The sequence below is a fragment of the Acanthochromis polyacanthus genome, chromosome 12 (genome assembly GCF_021347895.1).
Source record: "Acanthochromis polyacanthus isolate Apoly-LR-REF ecotype Palm Island chromosome 12, KAUST_Apoly_ChrSc, whole genome shotgun sequence".
Taxonomy (NCBI): Eukaryota; Metazoa; Chordata; class Actinopteri; family Pomacentridae; genus Acanthochromis; species Acanthochromis polyacanthus.
In genome coordinates, this window is record NC_067124.1 from 23,300,306 (window position 1) to 23,319,934 (window position 19,629).

The following is a 19,629-nucleotide window of genomic DNA, read 5'->3' on the forward strand; positions in this document are numbered from 1 at the left end:
ATAATCAAGTTTTCAAGTTAAAAATTTCTTTCTTCAGTCAATCCTCTTTTTCTGTCAGAACCGAGCATCAGATTTTAGGATACTCTTCTTCAAGTTTTGGATCTGCGGAAGGCGACCTGCCAATGGATTTACTTTTTGAATATGAACAGCCTGAAGTTTCAAAGTAAGCCAACAGAATATAGACATGAGGATTTTGTTAATGTACTGAAGATTAAAGATAGGTTAATTCATTAATCACTTACAGATTTATTTTTTAGTAGAGGTGTCCAGATTCTTAGATGTTCCATTATTATTTTCTGAGGTTAAGATTTGGAATTATTGTTACAAGGAAAAGATTTCTTTGCCTTCAGATGGTGTTTGTTTCATTGTGGCCCTTATCAAACCTTTTCAAATAGTGCGCTGCTTTTATTTCCTTTTCAAGCTTCTTCTAATCACTTTAATAAAACAATTGCGAAATTTAATCCTGATTTAAGGATTAATTATCAGACAAGCACAACCATGACATCAATAAAAAATAAGATATTCAAGACATCTCAGTGTGTTCCATGACATTTTGTCCTTTTGCAACAAATACATTGTGAACTAAAAAATAAAGTACAGTCACATCAGATTTTATAGGTCTTTTCTAGTTATTCAGTGCATTTAAAGACTAATATTTTTTGTTAAATATTTTTTTCTGTCGAGGCTGTATTATCTAGAAGGAGAAAAGTTCCCCCGACGGATGCGTGCATCTGCATACTCTTCAATGGACGATGTATTTAAGGTGCGTAAAACCGAAAATCTTCTAATAATGACAAGTAACAGTTAAAAGTAAAGGGATGTCCACTATTCCTAAAACTGTGTAAGTGTCTGTGACAAGCAAAGAGAAAAAAACACTATTATTTACGGGTGAACTGAAAGTAAATTTTTTAGCTTGATTTTAGGTTTAAAGTTAGATGTATAAAGTGAAGAATTATATTCTTTTCTAGCGTCTTGAGCAGACGATTGTTTCTTTTGTTCGGAACGAGCTGATGGGGTTCCAGAGAGTTCTAAGTCCAGGAGATCCAGAGAACTTAGAGAGACGAGATGAAGAGGAGGAGGAGGTTGATGGTGAAGAGGAGGAAGAAAGGAGGAGCATCAGAGATGCATTTCTGAAGATCACACGCCATTTCCTGCAAAAAATGAACCAGAAGCAACTGGCTGACTATCTGCAGAGCAGTAAGAGCCTTTAATAGATTCAGCAATAGTCAAAAAATGTAAACTGTAGATATACATACATGCATCAGAAAGGATTTCATGCAACATCTGCAAATTATTACCTGCATATGCAATGCTATTAAGCTGATAAAAGGAGTGGTGTAATGAGTGGGGTTCATTCTGATTTACAGTTTGCAACAAAATAGGAATGAGTGTTTTGCACAGGAAGCACATGATGTCTGGAAGAAGCTGACTTGTGCATAGTAGAAATACAATAGTACAGTGTACAAATATGCTGCATCATTTGTGCAGTAACAGAAAATATGCTTTCACTGGGTGCAGATTCCCCAATGTCCAAAAATGTCCAGATCTTACTGAGCTTAATTGCTTTTTTGTATATAATTGGACCCTTTAATTCCCTTACTACCTGCACGTGACAAAATTTCCATTGCGACATATATTATTATAGGACCATTATATTATGAACACTACTTTTATTAAGTCGTATTAGAAATGATTTCATTAAATATTTCTGGGAGAGAGAGAACATCATTTTGTTTTCCTCAATATTACATGTCAGTTCTGGAACTACCTCATAACAGACAATTTCATTTATCCCTCACAGACAGTTTTTCACAAATTTATATGAAGAGTTTATTTGTAAAAACAGATATCTCCATAAATTTTCAGAAAGCTTATTTTTTAGTTGTTTACTTGAGATAATAAGAATAATAAAGATAATTTATTTTTTCTCTATTTTGTCATTTTCTACTGAGTCAAATCCACTCAACTTCAGTTTGATTGATATTATCTCAAGTAAACAATAAAACAAAAAGTTTTCTGAAAATGTATAAAAATGGAGTTATCTGTTTTTGAAAATAAACTCTTCATATGGTTATTTATCCACTGTTTGATAAATACAAACCAGTTTGGAACTTCTGCTTCCCTGCTGACCACCATAGTTAAGAGTTAGATAACCTCCCTTACAGATATTGTTTTTGGAAATTTGTACAGCCCAGTGTAACCCTCCAATATTTTCTTATGCATTCACTCAGAAACTCTTGGGGCCATGTGCCAGCGTCAACTGAAATCAAACCTGAAGAAGAAGTTTCAGTGTGTGTTTGAGGGAATCCCTAAAGCAGGACATCCAACCCTTCTGAATGAGATCTACACAGAGCTCTACATCACAGAGGGAGGAACTGTGGAGGTCAGCGATCAACACGAGATCAGACAGATTGAAACAGCATCCAGGAAACCAGCTGCACCGGAAACAACAATCAGATGTGAAGACATCTTTAAACCCTCACCTGAAAGAGGGGAACCAATCAGAACAGTGATGACAAAGGGAGTGGCTGGCATCGGGAAAACCGTCTTAACGCAGAAGTTTGCTCTGGACTGGGCTGAAGGCAAAGCCAACCAGGACATCCAGTTTACATTTCCATTCACTTTCAGAGAGCTGAATCTGCTGAAGGAGAAACAGTTCAGTTTAGTGAGTCTTGTTCATCACTTCTTTCCTGAAACCAAAGAAGCAGGAATCAGCAGATTTGAGGAATTCAAGGTGGTGTTCATCTTTGACGGTCTGGATGAGTGTCGTCTTCCTCTGGATTTCAACAGCAACGAGATTCTGACTGATGTTACAGAGTCCACTTCAGTGGATGTGCTGCTGACAAACCTCATGAAGGGGAAGCTGCTTCCTTCTGCTCGCCTCTGGATAACCACAAGACCTGCAGCAGCCAATCAGATCCCTCCTGAGTGTGTTGACAGGGTGACAGAGGTCCGAGGGTTCAATGACGCACAGAAGGAAGAGTACTTCAAGAAGAAATTCACAGAAGAAGATAAGGCCCGCAGAATTATCTCCCACATCAAGAAACAAAACCTTTTCATCATGTGCCACATCCCAGTCTTCTGCTGGATCACTGCCATAGTTCTGGAGGAAACGATGAAAACCGGAGAGGGAGGAGAGCTGCCTAAGACTCTGACGGAGATGTACAGCCACAACCTGGTGGTTCAGGCCAAACTAAAGAATGTCAAATATGATGGAGCAGCTGAGACAGATCCACACTGGACTCCAGATACGATTAAGATGATTGCGTCTTTGGGGAAACTGGCTTTTGAGCAACTCCATAGAGGCAACCTGATCTTCTATGAATCCGACCTAAAAGAGTGTGATATTGACATCAGAACAGCATCGGTGTACTCAGGAGTGTTCACGCAGATCTTCATAGAGGAGAGAGGACTGTACCAGGACAAGGTCTACTGTTTCGTTCATCTGAGCGTTCAGGAGTTTCTGGCTGCTTTTCATGTCCATCAGACATTCATCAACACTGGTGTCAATCTGATGACAGAGGAACAATCACCCTCCAGTTCTGCTTCACAGAGAGACAAAGCTGAACTCTTCTACCAGAGTGCTGTAGACAAGGCCCTACAGAGCCCAAATGGACACCTGGACCTGTTCCTTCGCTTCCTCCTGGGTCTTTCACTGCAAACCAATCAAAGTCTTCTAAAAGGTTTAATGACAGGAAGCAGCTCACTGAAGAATCAGGGAACAATCCAGTACATCAAGAAGAAGTTAAATGAGGATATGTCTCCTGAGAGGTGCATCAACCTATTTCACTGTCTGAGGGAGCTGAATGATAGTTCTCTAGTGGAGGAGATCCAGCAATTCCTGAGATCAGGAAGACTGCCCACAGATAAACTGTCTACTGCTCAATGGTCAGCTTTGGTCTTCATCTTGTTATCTTCAGAAAAAGATCTGGATGAGTTTGACCTGAAGAAATATTCTGGTTCAGAGGAGGCTCTGCTGAGGCTGCTGCCTGTTGTCAAAGCCTCCACCAAAGCTGTGTAGGTTAAATCAAACTAAACAAGCCACAAAAATTTATAAATATCAAACTGGAAAAAAATCTTACAATTTCTGTTTGGTTGCTACTTCCTCTTTAGGCTGAGTTGTTGTAACCTGTCAGAGAGAAGCTGTGAAGCTCTGGCCTCAATTCTCCGTTCACCATCCTCCAGTCTGAATGACCTGGACCTGAGCAACAACGACCTGCAGGATGCTGGAGTAAAGCTGCTCTGCAAAGGGCTGCAGTGTCCACAATGTACGCTGGAAACTATCAGGTGGGAAATCACAGATTAAAGATGACCCATTAAATCCTGCTTTATGCACATTTATCAGAAAACAAATGTGTTCTACAAATTTTGTCATCAGCTGGTGCAATTATAATATAATTACTTTCAAGAAATTTAAATTCTTGTGTTCCATGGAGGATTTATCAAAATAATGACTAATGCTAAGGTAAATTCAGCCAAATACTTCTATCTAGTTGGCTGTATGTGAAGATTGTAAAGATAAATATGCCCACTGTGCAGTGTTCATGTTGTCATTTTCTTAGCTGTCATTAATCAACCATCAAAATGAATTTCTGTGTGAAAGATGAAGGAAACAAATTTTTGGTTTTGTAGGTTCAAGGACCTAAAATTTAACTCTCTGTGTTACATTACCTATGCTGTGGAGACATAATCTGTTTACACAATTACAGCTTCCCTCCAATGAATAATTAAATAATGAGGTGCCTATTAGCTACAATGCATCTAACAGTCACTGTCTCCCCTTGGTTGCTTTTTAATACTGAGTCACAGTAATTCAGTTTTTATGACAAGAATTAACCTCCAACAAAGACTCCTTCATGTCAAAGTGAAAACTGATTTATACAAAATATCTGCTGATTGAAAATAATAATAAAACTTTAGCATGAAGGCTTGGTTTAAGGTTAGTCAGTGTTGGGGTTAGTAGCTATACTTATGGTTGGGGTACATCTCCAGGGAATTAATGTAAATCAATCTAATGTCCTCTGAAATGATGAAAACACAGCTGTTTATGTTTGTCTGCAGGCTCTCAGGGTGTCTGATCACAGAGGAAGGCTGCGGCTCTTTGGTTTCAACTCTGACATCCAACCCATCCCGTCTGAGAGAGCTGGACCTCAGCTACAATCATCTAGGAGACTCAGCAGCAACGCTGTTTGCAACCTGTAGACTGGAAACCCTAAAGTATGGGCAAACAAGTCTGTTTGGCTTTGGTTGAGGGAATGTGGGGAAGTTAGTTGGAGCCAGTGCTTCAAACTGACGAAGAGTTGATTTTATAAGATTAAGGCTGCCTTTGTTTTCTTTGTCAATAATTACACTAATAATATGTAGTATTAAACATGAGCTATTTGATTCTATTGGAAACACTGAAGTTGCAGAACATCAGCTTTATGGCAGATTAAACCATAATGAATCATGTTTTGCAACTTCAATTCCAAAAATACAGGTAACACACAGTTTGTTCATATATAGTATCACTTGTGGCGATAGTTATGTGGAAATCTAGTGCTAGTTTGGCATATTGTTAATGATGTCACCTGATTGTGGTGTCATGCTGGAACTTGTTTGTCTCTAGGTTACACCCTGGTGGAAAGCAGATGTTGAAATCTGGTCTCAGAAAATGTAAGTATATATTTTACATTGGCATTGAGTTCAGTGTTTGAAGTTGTCTGTCTGCCATCATGATTTTCTGACTGAAGTGGCATCTCCTTGTTGCTTCCTGATCCTTCATTTGTTTTGTTGTCTGACACTATCTGTCCATCAGAGCTCACATCTACAATGTGACATTAACCTCAGAGATTACATGATTTCACAAAACCCGCTTCTCCTTTCCCATGAACATGATATCTCTTTAATGTCTTGAATGCATTTCTTCATTTGGTTCACAAATGTATGAAAAAATTCAGACTTTTCAAATATCTAGAATGGGGCTGCACAGTGGAATGGTGGTTAGCACTTTTACCTTGCAGCTAGAAGATCCCGGTTCGCGTCCCGACCTTCCTGAGATCTTTCTGCATGGAGTTTGCATGTGTGGATACATGCATGGATTTTCTCCTGGTACTCCGTCTTCCTCCCACAGTCTAAAAATATGCTGAGGTTAATTGACTATTCTAAATTGTTTGTAGGTGGGAATGTGAGTGTGATTGTTTGTCTGTATATGTAGCCCTGTGATAGACTGGCAAACTGCAGGGTGTCCTCTGCCTTTGCCCCAAGTCAGCTGGGATAGGCTCTAGTCCCATCTGCTTGAAGTTCAAAATTTCTGCCTGTGTGTGATTATATTACAACATCAATAACTCATGACAGTTGAGACACAACCTACTGTGCATGTATGGAATGGAACAGACCACAAAATAGGATATTATCAACAATTATCCGTACATAGTTTGTATGGCTATCTGTGTGAAAGCCCAAAAGACAGCCTGAACCCAGTGGAATTATGAAGATACTGATTTGAAACACTTTAGAATTTGTAAAATGCCTTTAAATCATAGTAGATGGTGACCTTATTTTCTATTTGAAATTGCCAGATGCCTGTGAACTCACACTGGACACAAACACAGCTCACAGACAACTCGAACTGTCTGACAACAACAGGAAGGTGACAGTGAGGACAGACGAGCAGCCGTATCCTGATTGTCCAGACAGGTTCGACTTCTGGTGCCAGGTTCTGTGTACAGATGGGTTGTCAACAGCTGGTCGCTTTTACTGGGAGGTTGAGCGGGAAGGAGTGGTTCATATAGCGGTGACTTACAAAGGAATCCAGAGGAAAGGAGCATATGATGATCCCTGTCTTGGGAGAAACGATCAGTCCTGGAGTCTGAGGTGTTCTGATGACGATTACTCTCTATGGCACAACAACAAGAGAACATCTATCTATGTTCCTTCAACCAGACGAGTGGGAGTGTACCTGGACTGGCCTGCAGGCACTCTGTCCTTTTATAAAGTGTCCTCTGACAGACTCAGACACCTCCACACCGTCCGTACCACCTTCACCAAGCCTCTCTTTCCTGCTTTCAAGATTAAACCTGGGCAGTTGAATTCCTCTGTGTCTTTGTGTCAGATATAAAAAGAGAGGTAGAAACTGCAGAAACTCCAGCAGAAAATTTCCTTTTTCAGGACAGAATCTGTTAGCCAGTTTGGACCACTGAAATACATGCTGTCTGCTCCTGATCCATTCTATTCATTTAATACTCAGTGAAAGGCCACACACCGTCAAGCTTGAGCTCGTTCACTCCTGGAGGCTGCCCAGTACGACCCCAGTCTGACCTACTGCCCACTGACCAGTACCAGCTGAACAGCTGAGATCAAGGATCTTTCTCATAATCGCCAAAATAATGGCATTCATCAGAGACAGAAACTGTAAAATGAGAAAGAAGCATCAGATTTTTAGCTTTCAGATGGTCTTTGAATATATTGTGTGGGACTTATGGTTCCATCGGGAACAATAATCATGTCATAAAAGCTTAAAATTGTGACATTTCATCAATGTCACTTTGTTCTAGCTATTCTATTCAGAAATTTGCTGAAAATAAAATTCCGCTTTTTATGAACTCTTGCTTTTTGGGCCACACATTTGACCACTAGGTTAATCTCTGTTTTTTACTCTACTGGCATGAATTTGTTATTTCGGTCCAATAGGTGCAAAGATTTTAATGAAGGTGATGATATAAGTCTGTTTTAGTTGTAATGCTACATATGGGATTTTACATGTAAATGGCTGATTGTAAACACAGTTTTGATTTGTTGGGCAAAGCTTATCTTACCAACCATCAGGTGACAAAAATAAATAAATAAAAATAAAAATCAGTGACTTGTCAGGTGAATTGCAGGTTGTGTTTTTACAGAACAGAGAAGAAGGACAAAAGACATTAAAATAAAATTATACAACACAAATGACTATTTTGAGTTCTCTCTCTATTTCTAGTCACAGTTGTGCTGTTCCCACAGAGGTGCAGGATATTGCAGTTAAAAATGAACCCACAAGGAGTAAAAATGTGACATGAGCAAAAAACGCCCAGAAACCGCCAGAGGGACGAAGGATAAATTCATCTTTACCAACAAATTTGATAATGTATTAATTTACTTTGACCTCCAACTTAGACTTAATTATATTTTCTTAAGCCATGTTTTTTAAAAAAAATCCATTTACTGCAGCCATTCTTTGGTTATATCTGTTAAAATATTCCTTCTTTTAGATATTACTTGGATTTTCTTACACTGTGTGTCTATGGAGGGCTCTGAAATTTGCTTTTTAAAAGTATCATAACATTTAAGTGATGATTGTGTCATCAGTATTGTCTGTTGTGTGGCCGCTACTAGACATGATTTTAATCTCCTCTCTTTTGATCACAAACATTCTTGAATCAATAATGAAAGCATTAAACCATTAAAATATCTCAGCTGAGCATTTTTATGCATGTAAGATGTAACAGTTCTGCAAAATGGCAAGTTATATATGGAATATTCAAAATACAAATGCAGAAAAAAGAAGCTTCTACATTATAATGAAATAGCTCAGACAGTTTCAGTGTCTAATGTTTCTGTGCTTTCACAGTGAAGGTTGATTAACTGAGATGACTGAATTTATAATCACACATATGGTTCCTACAGTTCTGTGCTACTAAAATGCTATGCAACTTTTATAAAACCATCCCTCTTCTGGTTCATCTCGCTTTACTCCTGCTTGATCCTCAGATTATGGCTGAATTCAGGAACTGAAAAGGGGGAAAAAAGTGATGATTAAAAAAACATCCAAACATTCAGCTCTTAAAATAAGTAGGTAAATAAAAACATGTACAGGTTTTATAATTAAACCTTTATTGAATCAAATATCAAATATGACACCAATAACTTCACAGTATTTCTTGCATTTCATTCTTCGATGAATGCAATCCCAAATGTGAACTAGCAAATATCACCATTTTATTGTGCTGTTTATTGTGAAACTGCCTTCTTGCCTCAAACTAGTCACTACTGAAAATACCTGAATATCAGATTCTCCTCAGATCTGAAATTAATCTATGATTTTTAGTACGTTACTGATGGAAACCACTGAGTTGCCAAATCCTCTATACTTTCAAAATGATATTGGATGTTTTCTTTTTCCTATTAAAACAGATTGAAGGATACAATGACCCTAAATCTTGGCTGCTGTTCTTGTTTGTGCATTGCACTCCAAACTTTGTTACGGTTTTGTATGTAATATGTAAAGTGATACTACTGTCTACTTGTAAATGTTTTTTGTAGGTTTACATACAAGTAAATGAGCAACAATTATGCTCTGGCTGCAGTACCATATATATAAAAGATATTCACCTCCCTTGAAAGTTTTCCCCTTTTATTATTTTTAAGCTCGAATCATGGTTCATTTTGGACAAGAATGTACAAAAAGACACTTTGTCAAAGTCAAAGTGAAAACTGATTTCTATAAAGTACCGTCCATGAATTAAAAATATGTAACATAAAATAATGATAAATGTACACCATAAAATCAGGTGCTAAAAACCAAAACCTCATAATGTCTCAACACGGGTTTGCCAGAAAGTACGTGGGAAGAAGATTCTTTGGTCTGATGAGACCAAAATTGAGCTTTTTGGCCACCAGACTGGACTGTGTTTGATGGACACCAAAGAGGTAGAGGGTAAAATTCACACAGGGAAGCAACAGGACAAGCTGATACCGTCTGCATGAAAGCTGTGACTTGGGAGAAAATTTGTTTTTCAGCAAGACAATGACCCAAAGCATGCAGTCAGAGGTACAGAGAAAAGATTCAAAGACAACAAGGTGAATGTTTTTAAGTGGCTGAGTCACAGCTCAGACTTCAATCATGTTGAGAAAGAGCTGTTAACTCTCCATCCCTTTGCAACCTGACAGTTTTACAAAGAAGAGTGGGGTAAAATTGCAGTGTCCAGATGACTTATTGACAAGGCGTTTTATGCTTAGGTTGAATACTTATGCAGCCACTTATTTTAAATTTTAAATGTGTTTAACTTAGACATGAAAAAGTTATTTTTTGTGTTTAAATTCTTGTCAACCATTTATTTACCATTGCTCAGTGATGAAATGCAATTAAAGGGGAAAACTTCCAAGGGAGTGTGAACACTTTTCATATCCACTGATTTGGCAGTCACTCAATCAAAGCACGTAAACTCACCTGCTTCAGAGAGAAGGTGGCCACTTGGCAGTCACATGGCATATTCTGCAGATGAGCCTGGAAACGATCTGAGACAGAAAGCGTGGATTTACAAAACAAAGCAGATGAATTTATCTACACTCAAGAAAAATATAAACGCAACACTTTTGTTTTTGCTCCCATTTTTTATGAGATGAACTCAAAGATCTAAAACTTTTTCCACATACACAATATCACCATTTCTCTCAAATATTGTTCACAAATCTGTCTAAATCTGTGATAGTGAGCACTTCTCCTTTGCTGAGATAATCCATCCCACCTCACAGGTGTGCCATATCAAGATGCTGATTAGACACCATGATTAGTGCACAGGTGTGCCTTAGACTGCCCACAATAAAAGGCCACTCTGAAAGATGCAGTTTTATCACACAGCACAATGCCACAGATGTGGCAAGATTTGAGGGAGCGTGCAATTGGCATGCCGACAGCAGGAATGTCAACCAGAGCTGTTGCTGGTGTATTGACTGATAGATAGATAGATACGTACTTTATTTATCCCCATAGGGAAACTGTTGAAGTTGAATGTTCAACCTAGATGGCCTGTGAAGAACTGCTATTTGTCAGGAAATTGGTGCAAAGCTTCAGGCCAGTTGATCTTAAAGTTGCAGTTACCTTGGAGGATCCGAAGTTTTGTCAGTACAGCCACATATTTGTCGTAGTCGATCCCATTTTGGGAGCCATATTCCTGCCACAGAACTTTGAAGGTTTCGTCATCTAAACGAAATTCTGCATCACAGAGACAAAAATGTGTTAAAATGAGTTCACAAATGAAACTAGAACTTAGTCAGTGGCTGTCTTCTTGGTCTTCAATGATAGCTTGTTGCTTGTTTTGACAAAATTAGCTGTCAAGAATCACATGTCACATCAAGAATGTGACATGTGTAAAAGAGTTTTTTTTTAAAGTTTTTGGTGCATGTGCAGTTTACATCACATCGTACTTGACCACATTTGTGGTCAACAAACAATTTTTGATTTCTGTTCTATCACATTTGCTCGTCTGATCAGCACATTTCAGTGAACCTCAAACTACCCACTTGAATTTAGAGCTAGGATTTCATGAACAGATAAAGAGTTTATTAATTCAGATTCAATGCCAGAATTACAAAAACATGAATGATTATGGCAGTGTTTTAATTCCACAATAAATATATAATCTCATACCATGAGCAGACAGGCCCTTTTTCATTTGGGTCTCAGTGACAGCAGGTGGATTCCTGCTCTCATAACTCTCTACATACTCTCTCCTGATTGCAGCCACATAGTGCTCCAGTTTGAAGAACTCCACTACAGTCAAGTCTTTGGTCTTATCTGCCTGAAGGTGCTTGTTAAAGAACATGTTGTACATCACATTACAATGTCTTGTCCTACTTCTTCCCAATTCATCAATCAGAGTTTTGAGGATGGGATTCGGAAAACAGTAGTGGAGTTGGACGAGTAGCTGGCAATCAGCTTAATGACATTTATGCTTCAGACAAATCAGGCTTGTTCTTCTTGAAGAAGAAGCTAATCAGAATCAACTCAAGATGATTCTGCAACATGGTTGTGAAAATAACATGTTCAAAAAAATTCTAAATAGAATAATCTTTAACCATCCCCAGTTCACGTCCCGGCCTTCCTGGGATCTTTCTGCATGCAGTTTGCATGTTCTCCCTGTGCATGCGTGGGTTTTCTCCGGGCACTCCGGCTTCCTCCCACAGTCCAAAAATATGCTGAGGTTAACTGGTGATTCTAAATTGTCCATAGGTGTAAACTCGAGTGTGATTGTTTGTCTGTATATGTAGCTCTGTGATAGACTGGCGATTGAGTTTGAATAAGTCATCTGTTTGACTCTTTTGTCTTCACAGAAAACCAACATCAGGAACAGTTTGGTGTCAGAAAGCCATGCAAAATATATTCTTATTGTCTGAAGCTAGAACATCGTCTGTTATTATTTTGGAATAACCTTCCCCTCTTAAGGAGAATTTTTTAGTGTGAAGCGGCTGGATTGAATCATGCATCCTGGGACCGGTAGTGTGTGATAAATAAATATGACTCTTGCTCTATTGAGCAGAACTTCATGCAAAAAATCGAGCAGTGTGAGTTGTAAAGGATACATCCATGAGAGTCAACAGAAGCTGGGCCGTCTTGAGAGTTAAGGCTAGAATTTAAAAAATAAATAACCATGAGTACACAGTATTACTATTCAATGGATGAGACTGTTGTTGAAATGAATGGAAAATTAACTGACATTTGCCATGAACAGAAAAGCCGGCAGCATTCAGTTTACTGAGGACATCTTCAGCATTCATATTCTGGAAATAAAGACACAGAAAGTTTAGATGAATGAGGATTCATGGAGGTTACAGTTTCGCACACTTGCACACTAATGTCCGTTATATAGGGGGTGATGTTTTATAAAACTCACCTGTTTTTTAAACTTCAATAAAGCATAAACGTATATAACTTATTTATGTATGTCTGCTACAAAGAGCCAATAAGTAACTGCTGATAGAGAGTCATTGTTAAATGGCTAAAAACACTTAGCTGAAATACCTCAGGCCTATGGTCTTCCTGTAAAAGAAAAGAAAAAGATGTCATGTGAAAACAACCAGGGAATAATCTTAAGATGCAGCTTTTAGAAAATATTCTGATTAATTTTCAATATTGAATTTGATCTGTTCATATTCCTTGACATCTCCAGTCGATGCATTACTTACAGACACACACGATTCCTCTGAGAATGAGCTACACTGCAGCTCATGTGGCCAGGAAACGCCAATATTGTTCATCATATCCTCACAGGCCCGTTTGGCATTCTCACAGAATGACCTACAGGGATGCCGCACCTGTCCAGCCACGCACTCAGGGGCATACACCCTGCACAGGAAGAGGCGTATGTCTACGGAGCACACACTTTGCGTTATGGAGTTGAAAAAGGACATCTTTGTGACCGCCTCTCTTTGACTTGTGTGTCCCAGGAGATTTGGAACGATGGTCTGGTTGTAGGACAGTCCCTGGCACATCGGGATGGTGATCGGCTCGCAGATTCCTCCACTGCTGCTCACTCCATACTGGAGACACAAATCCACAGTGTCATTACAGGTCTGATTCCCTTCAGTCAAACTTCTGTGCCTGCAATAGGTTTCTCTTCAAGGGTGGGATCTACGATCGTGGATATTTATATAGTGGAGTTTCTCTGTGCCAGAATTATTGTCCTTCTCGCTTCTGCTAAACTGCATTCTGTAAGGAAATGCAGTTTCTTTCTGAAACAAACATATTTTGCCTCTGGGAGACAGTAAGAAAGACTTCCAGTTTGAAAAGCCACCAAATCTACATCAGGAGATTATAGGGGGTGATGGGGCATGTGTCAGTGACTGGATATTTTAGGCTTTCACCTAGCAGACTTTTGAGCACAATCATTTTTCTTCTTTTTTTGGTTTTCACCAGATTCTTAGTTACATTTAGGCACAACAACTATTTGGGAGAAATGTTGCTGACAGAAAGATAGACAGACGGACAAATGTACGCCGATCGTCACTTAACTCCACCGCGTTCATGACAGAGTGATAATCTATCAGAAAGTAGACTTCTCACTCATTGCAACAGACATTGCAGTTTAGTGGAATGTAGTTTTCGGGAGATAGGATTGCACAGAGCCAGAGCTGTGTACATACACAGGTTATTTATTTAATGCACACACAGGATCTCTTCTACCCTTTTACCCTTTGGCCCCAGCAATGTTTAAATAGGCACTATATAGCCTATTTAGCTGTGATTTTCAGCCTGTATTTTTATTATTATTTTGTCATCTCTGAGTGCTTATCAGTATGATATGCTCAGCTGAAGACCATTTTCTCACATTTTGTTTGGAGTGAATGTAATGTTTTTGCAAAAGAAAATCTTTGAAACCCTTCAGAATCATCCAAACATTAAGACAATTCAAACTATAGCACACATTAAAAAAAAGTCAGAATGGGAGTTAGTTGAAGCCTCAATTTTTGGGATATTACTAGGCTACCAAAAGACAGACAGAGAGTGGGAAAGAAGCAATACCTGAAAGTTTTGCTGGATCTTACATTGGAATGGTTATGCAGGGTCCAGACATCACAATATTTTTGTAGTCTTATAAGATGGTCATTGTGTCAGATTTGGCAGTTATACAAAAAACAAATTCATTCTTCTCATGTTTTCCCCTCAGCTAACAATGGCTTTCCCTTTTTCTGGACATGTGTGATGTCATCAGGAAGGAGCTACCAAAGATAAACTACCGGAAGCAAAGAAGTAAATAAACAATAGCATCCATAGTGATGCTAGTTGTACTGACTGTGGAGAAGTTATGGTCCGTCCTTTAGATTACCTTTCATGTGAGGCTATTTTTATGTTGAAATTGTGTAGTCTGAACCCAGCTTTGGAGAAATAATTGGAAAGCTTTAGACAAAAATTACAGACTGATTAGTTGAAACAAACCTATAAGAAAAAAATTGTATCTAATGATCTTAAGGGCATAAACATCAATCTTAGAAATATAGAGCGGACTTACTTGTTCACAGGACTCTGCAGTAAATCTTTCGCATTTGAGGGATTCTGGCCATTGAAAGCCAAACCTGTTCATCAATGACTCACAGCCGGATCGTGCTTGCTCACAGAGCGTTCTGCAAGGAGGTCGAGGTTTTCCTGCCTCACACTTGGGAACGTAGACAGAGCACAGGAAAGGCTTCAAATGAGGGGAGCATTGCACTTTTACCAGTGGAAAAAACTGATGCACTTCCAGGCCTGCATCATCCTGGGTTTTGTGCCCGAGAATGCCGGGCAGCACAGTTTCTGTGTAAGGCATGTCTTTGCATAGAGGAATGGTGATGGGCTGACATGTTGAAGGTGTTTCCGTAAAGCTGCTGAATGCAACCTGGATGAACAGATATGGAAATCAGTTAATTATGAACAATGTTTGCTCCTGTAGTTTTCATCAACTACAAGTGTGCATACTCCTGTTTGCTCTAAGTGGCAAAGTGACGTTTTAAAAAGTAAATTTGTTTGTTGATGATTTGTCTGTTTAGGATTTGTAAGACTTGTGTTGAAACCTTGCTGACCACACATGAGCGACCTCATCACTCTTGCAGTTGGCCCCACTGCAAGAGCTGAGGAATGGCTCAGACAGAGGTAGCTCATATGGCTGATCGTGCTGTTACAAATGTCCACATTGGTTGGCCGAATGACAAATCGACTGTCATATGAAATAAATGAAAAAATATGGTGACAAATGCACACTTTTCCCGACAGTCTGAAACACAAGAGCAGACTTACATTTTCGCAGAACTCTGTAGTAAATGTGTCGCACTTGAGATGGTCCGGCCACTGAAAACCATATTTGATCAACAGTGACTCACAGCCGGATCGTGCTTGCTCACAAACCGTTCTGCAGGGACGCTGAGCTTTTCCGAACACGCACTTGGGAGTGTAGACGGAGCACAAGAAAGGCTTCAGTTGAGCAGAGCACCCCACCTGAACAAGTGGTTGAAACGATTGTATTGCCAGATGTGCTTCGCCCTGTGTAGTGTGACCTAGAATATTGGGCATGAGGGTTTCTGTGTACATCAGGTCTTGGCAGAGAGGAACTGTGATTGGCTGGCAGGTGGCAGGGGGAGCTTCAGTTACAGGCTTGTTCTGATTCTGGAAGAGAGAAAACTTAAATCAGTCATGTTTGTGATTTTCATCTACTTCAAATGCTCCTTTGCCAAATAAACTGAAACCAGGAGTTGACTCTTGGGTCTCTATCTAACTAATGTTTAGCGGCCCAGGAGTCCACTTTAAATGTTTCTGTAGTGTGAGCTTACATGATAAACTACATATATCTATTTTTAAAATTTTGCTGTGACTCTTTTAGATTAATACACGCTTTTAGGTTAGAAGAGCATAGAATAGAATATTATACTCTCTTATGCTTTGTTTTGTCTCAGAAGTGGGTTGACTCTGCTAAAGGAAACAACATCTACAAAGCAGTACCTTCAAGGCTCTCTAATTTCCATGTAAAATGTTAAATCGGTGCATAAAATCACGTATAAAGCAATTGTTGGACTTGTGTGCTAAACTATTTCTTGCCTGGGTGCAGTGACTTCCTGCCCTCACTCCCAAAAACACACAAAAATCTTTTTTTGCAGTTTGAGCTTTGGACTTTTTATGTTTCAGCAAAAATGAAACTAGTGAGCTGTAGAGGTGCAGGCATAGACAAGAACAGAACAGAAACACTTCATTAATCCCAGAGGGGGAATTCAGTTGTTACAGCAAAAACAATCAAGTTACCACCACCATAAATACAGAGAAATAAGCAAAACGTGCAGTAAATAAAATAAACAGTAAGAAAAACATAAAATGCAAAATAAGTGTAGTATATATTGGAAGTAAAAATGTCCTGTGTGAAATATGAATGAAAAAATGTTAAATCGTTTTATGTGTAGTGCAAATAATGTGCAAGAGTGCAAGAGTAGGCACATTTAGTTGTCTTTGTGCAGAGCCAGGCTGGCGGCTTCATCCTGTTTTGTCTTTAAGCTGAACTAAGCTTCTTTCATCTTCTGTATATTTATCATGCACCCAAATCGATGTTTTCTCAAATATCTAAAATCATCTTCATTATTTCAGACCTACCTGCATACAGTTGGATTCTGGTAAAGTGTCACATCGGAGCTTCGTTGGCCAGTACAACCTCTTTGCTCTGAGGGCAGATTCACATTCCGTCTTGACCTTCTCACAGAGAGCTCTGCATGGTTTCAGCCGGCTGTCATTCTCAGAGTTGCATTCAGGCACCACAACACGACACATGACGGTGGCGATGGCCGGTGAGCAGGCCGTCTCCACAATCTGACCAATTTGCTGCAGGGTGTAGCCTTGGACTCCGCTGGGATGGAGGCTGGTGGTGTAACCCACACCTTGACAAAAGCTGGCTGTGAATGGCCTGCAGTTTGACCCATCGTCTCTCCTGCTATATCCCTGCTGAAGAGACAGCCGCAAACCCAAAAACACCAGCAAGAGAGGCTTCATGGCTCTGAATAATCTGAAATACTCTCCCGGGCTGGTTTGGGACTAGTGATTCTCTGCTGCTCTGCTTAGGAGGTGGAGTAGGAGTCCTCGAATGGAGTTTCTACAAACAAGGCACTGATTTAGGACCACTGGTGAGGTCACAGATCAGTAGAACACTCAGCGCTAAATTACAGCCAAACTGGTCTCAGAGCAGGAGCCTTATTTTGAGAAATTCAATCCAAGGGGTAAAGAGCTTTGTGCTCAACATCTGGTTGTGATAAAGTGCTTTCTGGGCAACCTGGGGGTTAGAAGTTGTTGAATGTAGCTGGCACAATAAATCTGACTTTTGGATGGAAAGTATTTTAACATTAACAGAACTGAGAAAACAAGAATTATTGACTTGTTTTTCAAAAACAGCTCTCCAGTTTGTTTTTTCCAGAATTGCACAACCATCATGGTTTAACTGTAATGGTAACTGAGTTGATTACCTTATTCTTGTCTTATTGGCTGACTCAATGAAACACAATGCAAAAGACAGTGACTGACCTTCTTGAGAGTCTTGTGTCCCTTTTTAAAGACTTCTGAATGTTTGAGTTGAGTTTAGGAAACCTTGAGTTGAAGGAAAAAGCCAATACGTTAACTCTATTCTTGCACAATACTTGTATTTATTAGTTATTATTTTATTCAGTGTCAGTCTGGTGATGTGCTCATTATTTAACGTGACTCTGTTCATTTCAGATATAACAGTGCTATCACAAAGCCATGATCCCACATGCCTTTGTTCACACATTTAGCTGGTTTAATTGATCTTGATTTGCTTCCTCCTTTTTGCTCTTTATAATTGCAGAGTAAGAACAAAGCTGTAATGTGAAGTGCTAGAGTACTACTGTACTTTTCTGTTCCTCTAACAGTTGTGACTTCCTTGTGACAGCGTCCACTGTGATCACTAAAAGACATCAAGACACGCCATATCAGATGTAGAACCGAAAAGATAAACATCCTCCAGGTCTGCGAGGATCATGTGAAGTTTGTGTTCTTGTGAGGAGAAGGAGAAGGTCGACCTTCAGATCATTCTCCAGCACATACTTCCTGGTGAGGACAACCACATGTTTTTTACAACCACATTTTGGATAAGCGACTGGCTGAGATGCCCAGTCACTATCAGCACTAAAAAAAAAAGGACAACATGGCCACCAGAAACACTCTGACCAGTTGCTGACTCGGGCGAAGGCAGGGGACACCCTGGACAGGTCGCCAGTCTGTCACAGGGTTACATATACAGACAAATAATTACACTCACATTCACACCTACGGGCAATTTAGAATAATCAATTAACCTCAGCATATTTTTGGACTGTGGGAGGAAGCCGGAGTGCCCGGAGAAAACCCACGCATGCACAGGGAGAACATGCAAACTCCATGCAGAAAGATCCCAGGCCCAGGCCGGGAAGTGAACCGGGGATCTTCTTGCTGCAAGGCAAAAGTGCTAACCACTACTCCACTGTGCAGCCCCCTGTAGAAGTTGAGGGTCAAAATTTTGATAAACACATCAAAAGAATTCTACTTTCTCACATTGCCACAACTGACACCAAAGTCATATGAAGACAACGGAAGAAAGTTATTTTACCTTCTTGGACTCAACCTTGCTCATTTAAAGTAACTACTGAACACTAATGTTAATGACCTCTCTATGATAGGTTACACATTACTCTTTTCCTAAATCTATTTGCCTATATACATGTTTATGTGTCCAGTTCAGAATTTAGCAGTGTTTAATGTTTATATACTGCGTTTAATCTTATTTTAGCGTCTTTCTATCAGAAGTAAATGATGCATTACAACATCGTACTATTTTACAATGGTATAAATTACTAAAAATCTTAAGAGTCTAACTCTGTTGGGGCATCAGCCCTCCTCGACAGACCACTTCAAGTCCTGTCTGAGCCCTTCCAGAATCCTTTCCAAGTAATGTATGAATTCTTTTCGAGTACCATCTCTGGTTCTTTTTTAGTTCATCTTTGACCACCAATAATTAATTACTTTCCCCTTTAATTTATTTGGTTCGTTTTTTGAACACTTGTCAATTTCCCAAAGGAATTTCCAACCCCTCACCAAACAAGGTTACACAATGCAGATGAAGTCTATCAGCCCTGGAAAATATTTGAAATCTGGTTTCAGTGGTGCACAAGTAATGATGCATTTCACAGAAACCACCAGTGACTGGTTTGCCAGATCTGAAGAGGGGAGCAACTGTAATGACAGAGATGAAGTAGATGTAGCAATAAGGAATATGGTGGAAATACATTAACAGTAGCATTCAAGAAGTTTCTGACAGCACTCAGTGAAAGGAATAGCCCATCACTGCAGGTTTACAATGGCCTCAGTCTACTAACCAGCTGTAAAACACATACTTT

At 39.4% G+C, this 19,629-nt stretch overlaps 2 protein-coding genes across 2 annotated transcripts; one reads left to right on the forward strand and one right to left on the reverse strand.

Moving 5' to 3' along the window:
• The first annotated feature begins 689 nt into the window (after window positions 1–689).
• LOC127536569 (NLR family CARD domain-containing protein 3-like) lies at window positions 690–7,897 on the forward strand. The gene is made up of 7 exons (XM_051957301.1): window positions 690–763; window positions 969–1,197; window positions 2,232–4,017; window positions 4,114–4,287; window positions 5,062–5,217; window positions 5,609–5,655; window positions 6,561–7,897. The coding sequence occupies exons 1-7, from the start codon at window positions 722–724 to the stop codon at window positions 7,097–7,099; spliced, it is 2,973 nt and encodes a 990-aa protein (XP_051813261.1). The 5' UTR covers window positions 690–721; the 3' UTR covers window positions 7,100–7,897.
• Window positions 7,898–8,429: 532 nt separating this feature from the next.
• On the reverse strand, window positions 8,430–17,259 carry LOC110959542 (uncharacterized). The gene is made up of 11 exons (XM_022206430.2): window positions 16,844–17,259; window positions 15,506–15,871; window positions 14,745–15,107; window positions 12,922–13,275; window positions 12,758–12,775; window positions 12,453–12,516; window positions 12,319–12,362; window positions 11,387–11,537; window positions 10,838–10,951; window positions 10,187–10,254; window positions 8,430–8,747 (listed from the first exon to the last, which is right to left on the reverse strand). The coding sequence occupies exons 1-11, from the start codon at window positions 17,234–17,236 to the stop codon at window positions 8,724–8,726; spliced, it is 1,959 nt and encodes a 652-aa protein (XP_022062122.2). The 5' UTR covers window positions 17,237–17,259; the 3' UTR covers window positions 8,430–8,723.
• Window positions 17,260–19,629: the final 2,370 nt, after the last annotated feature.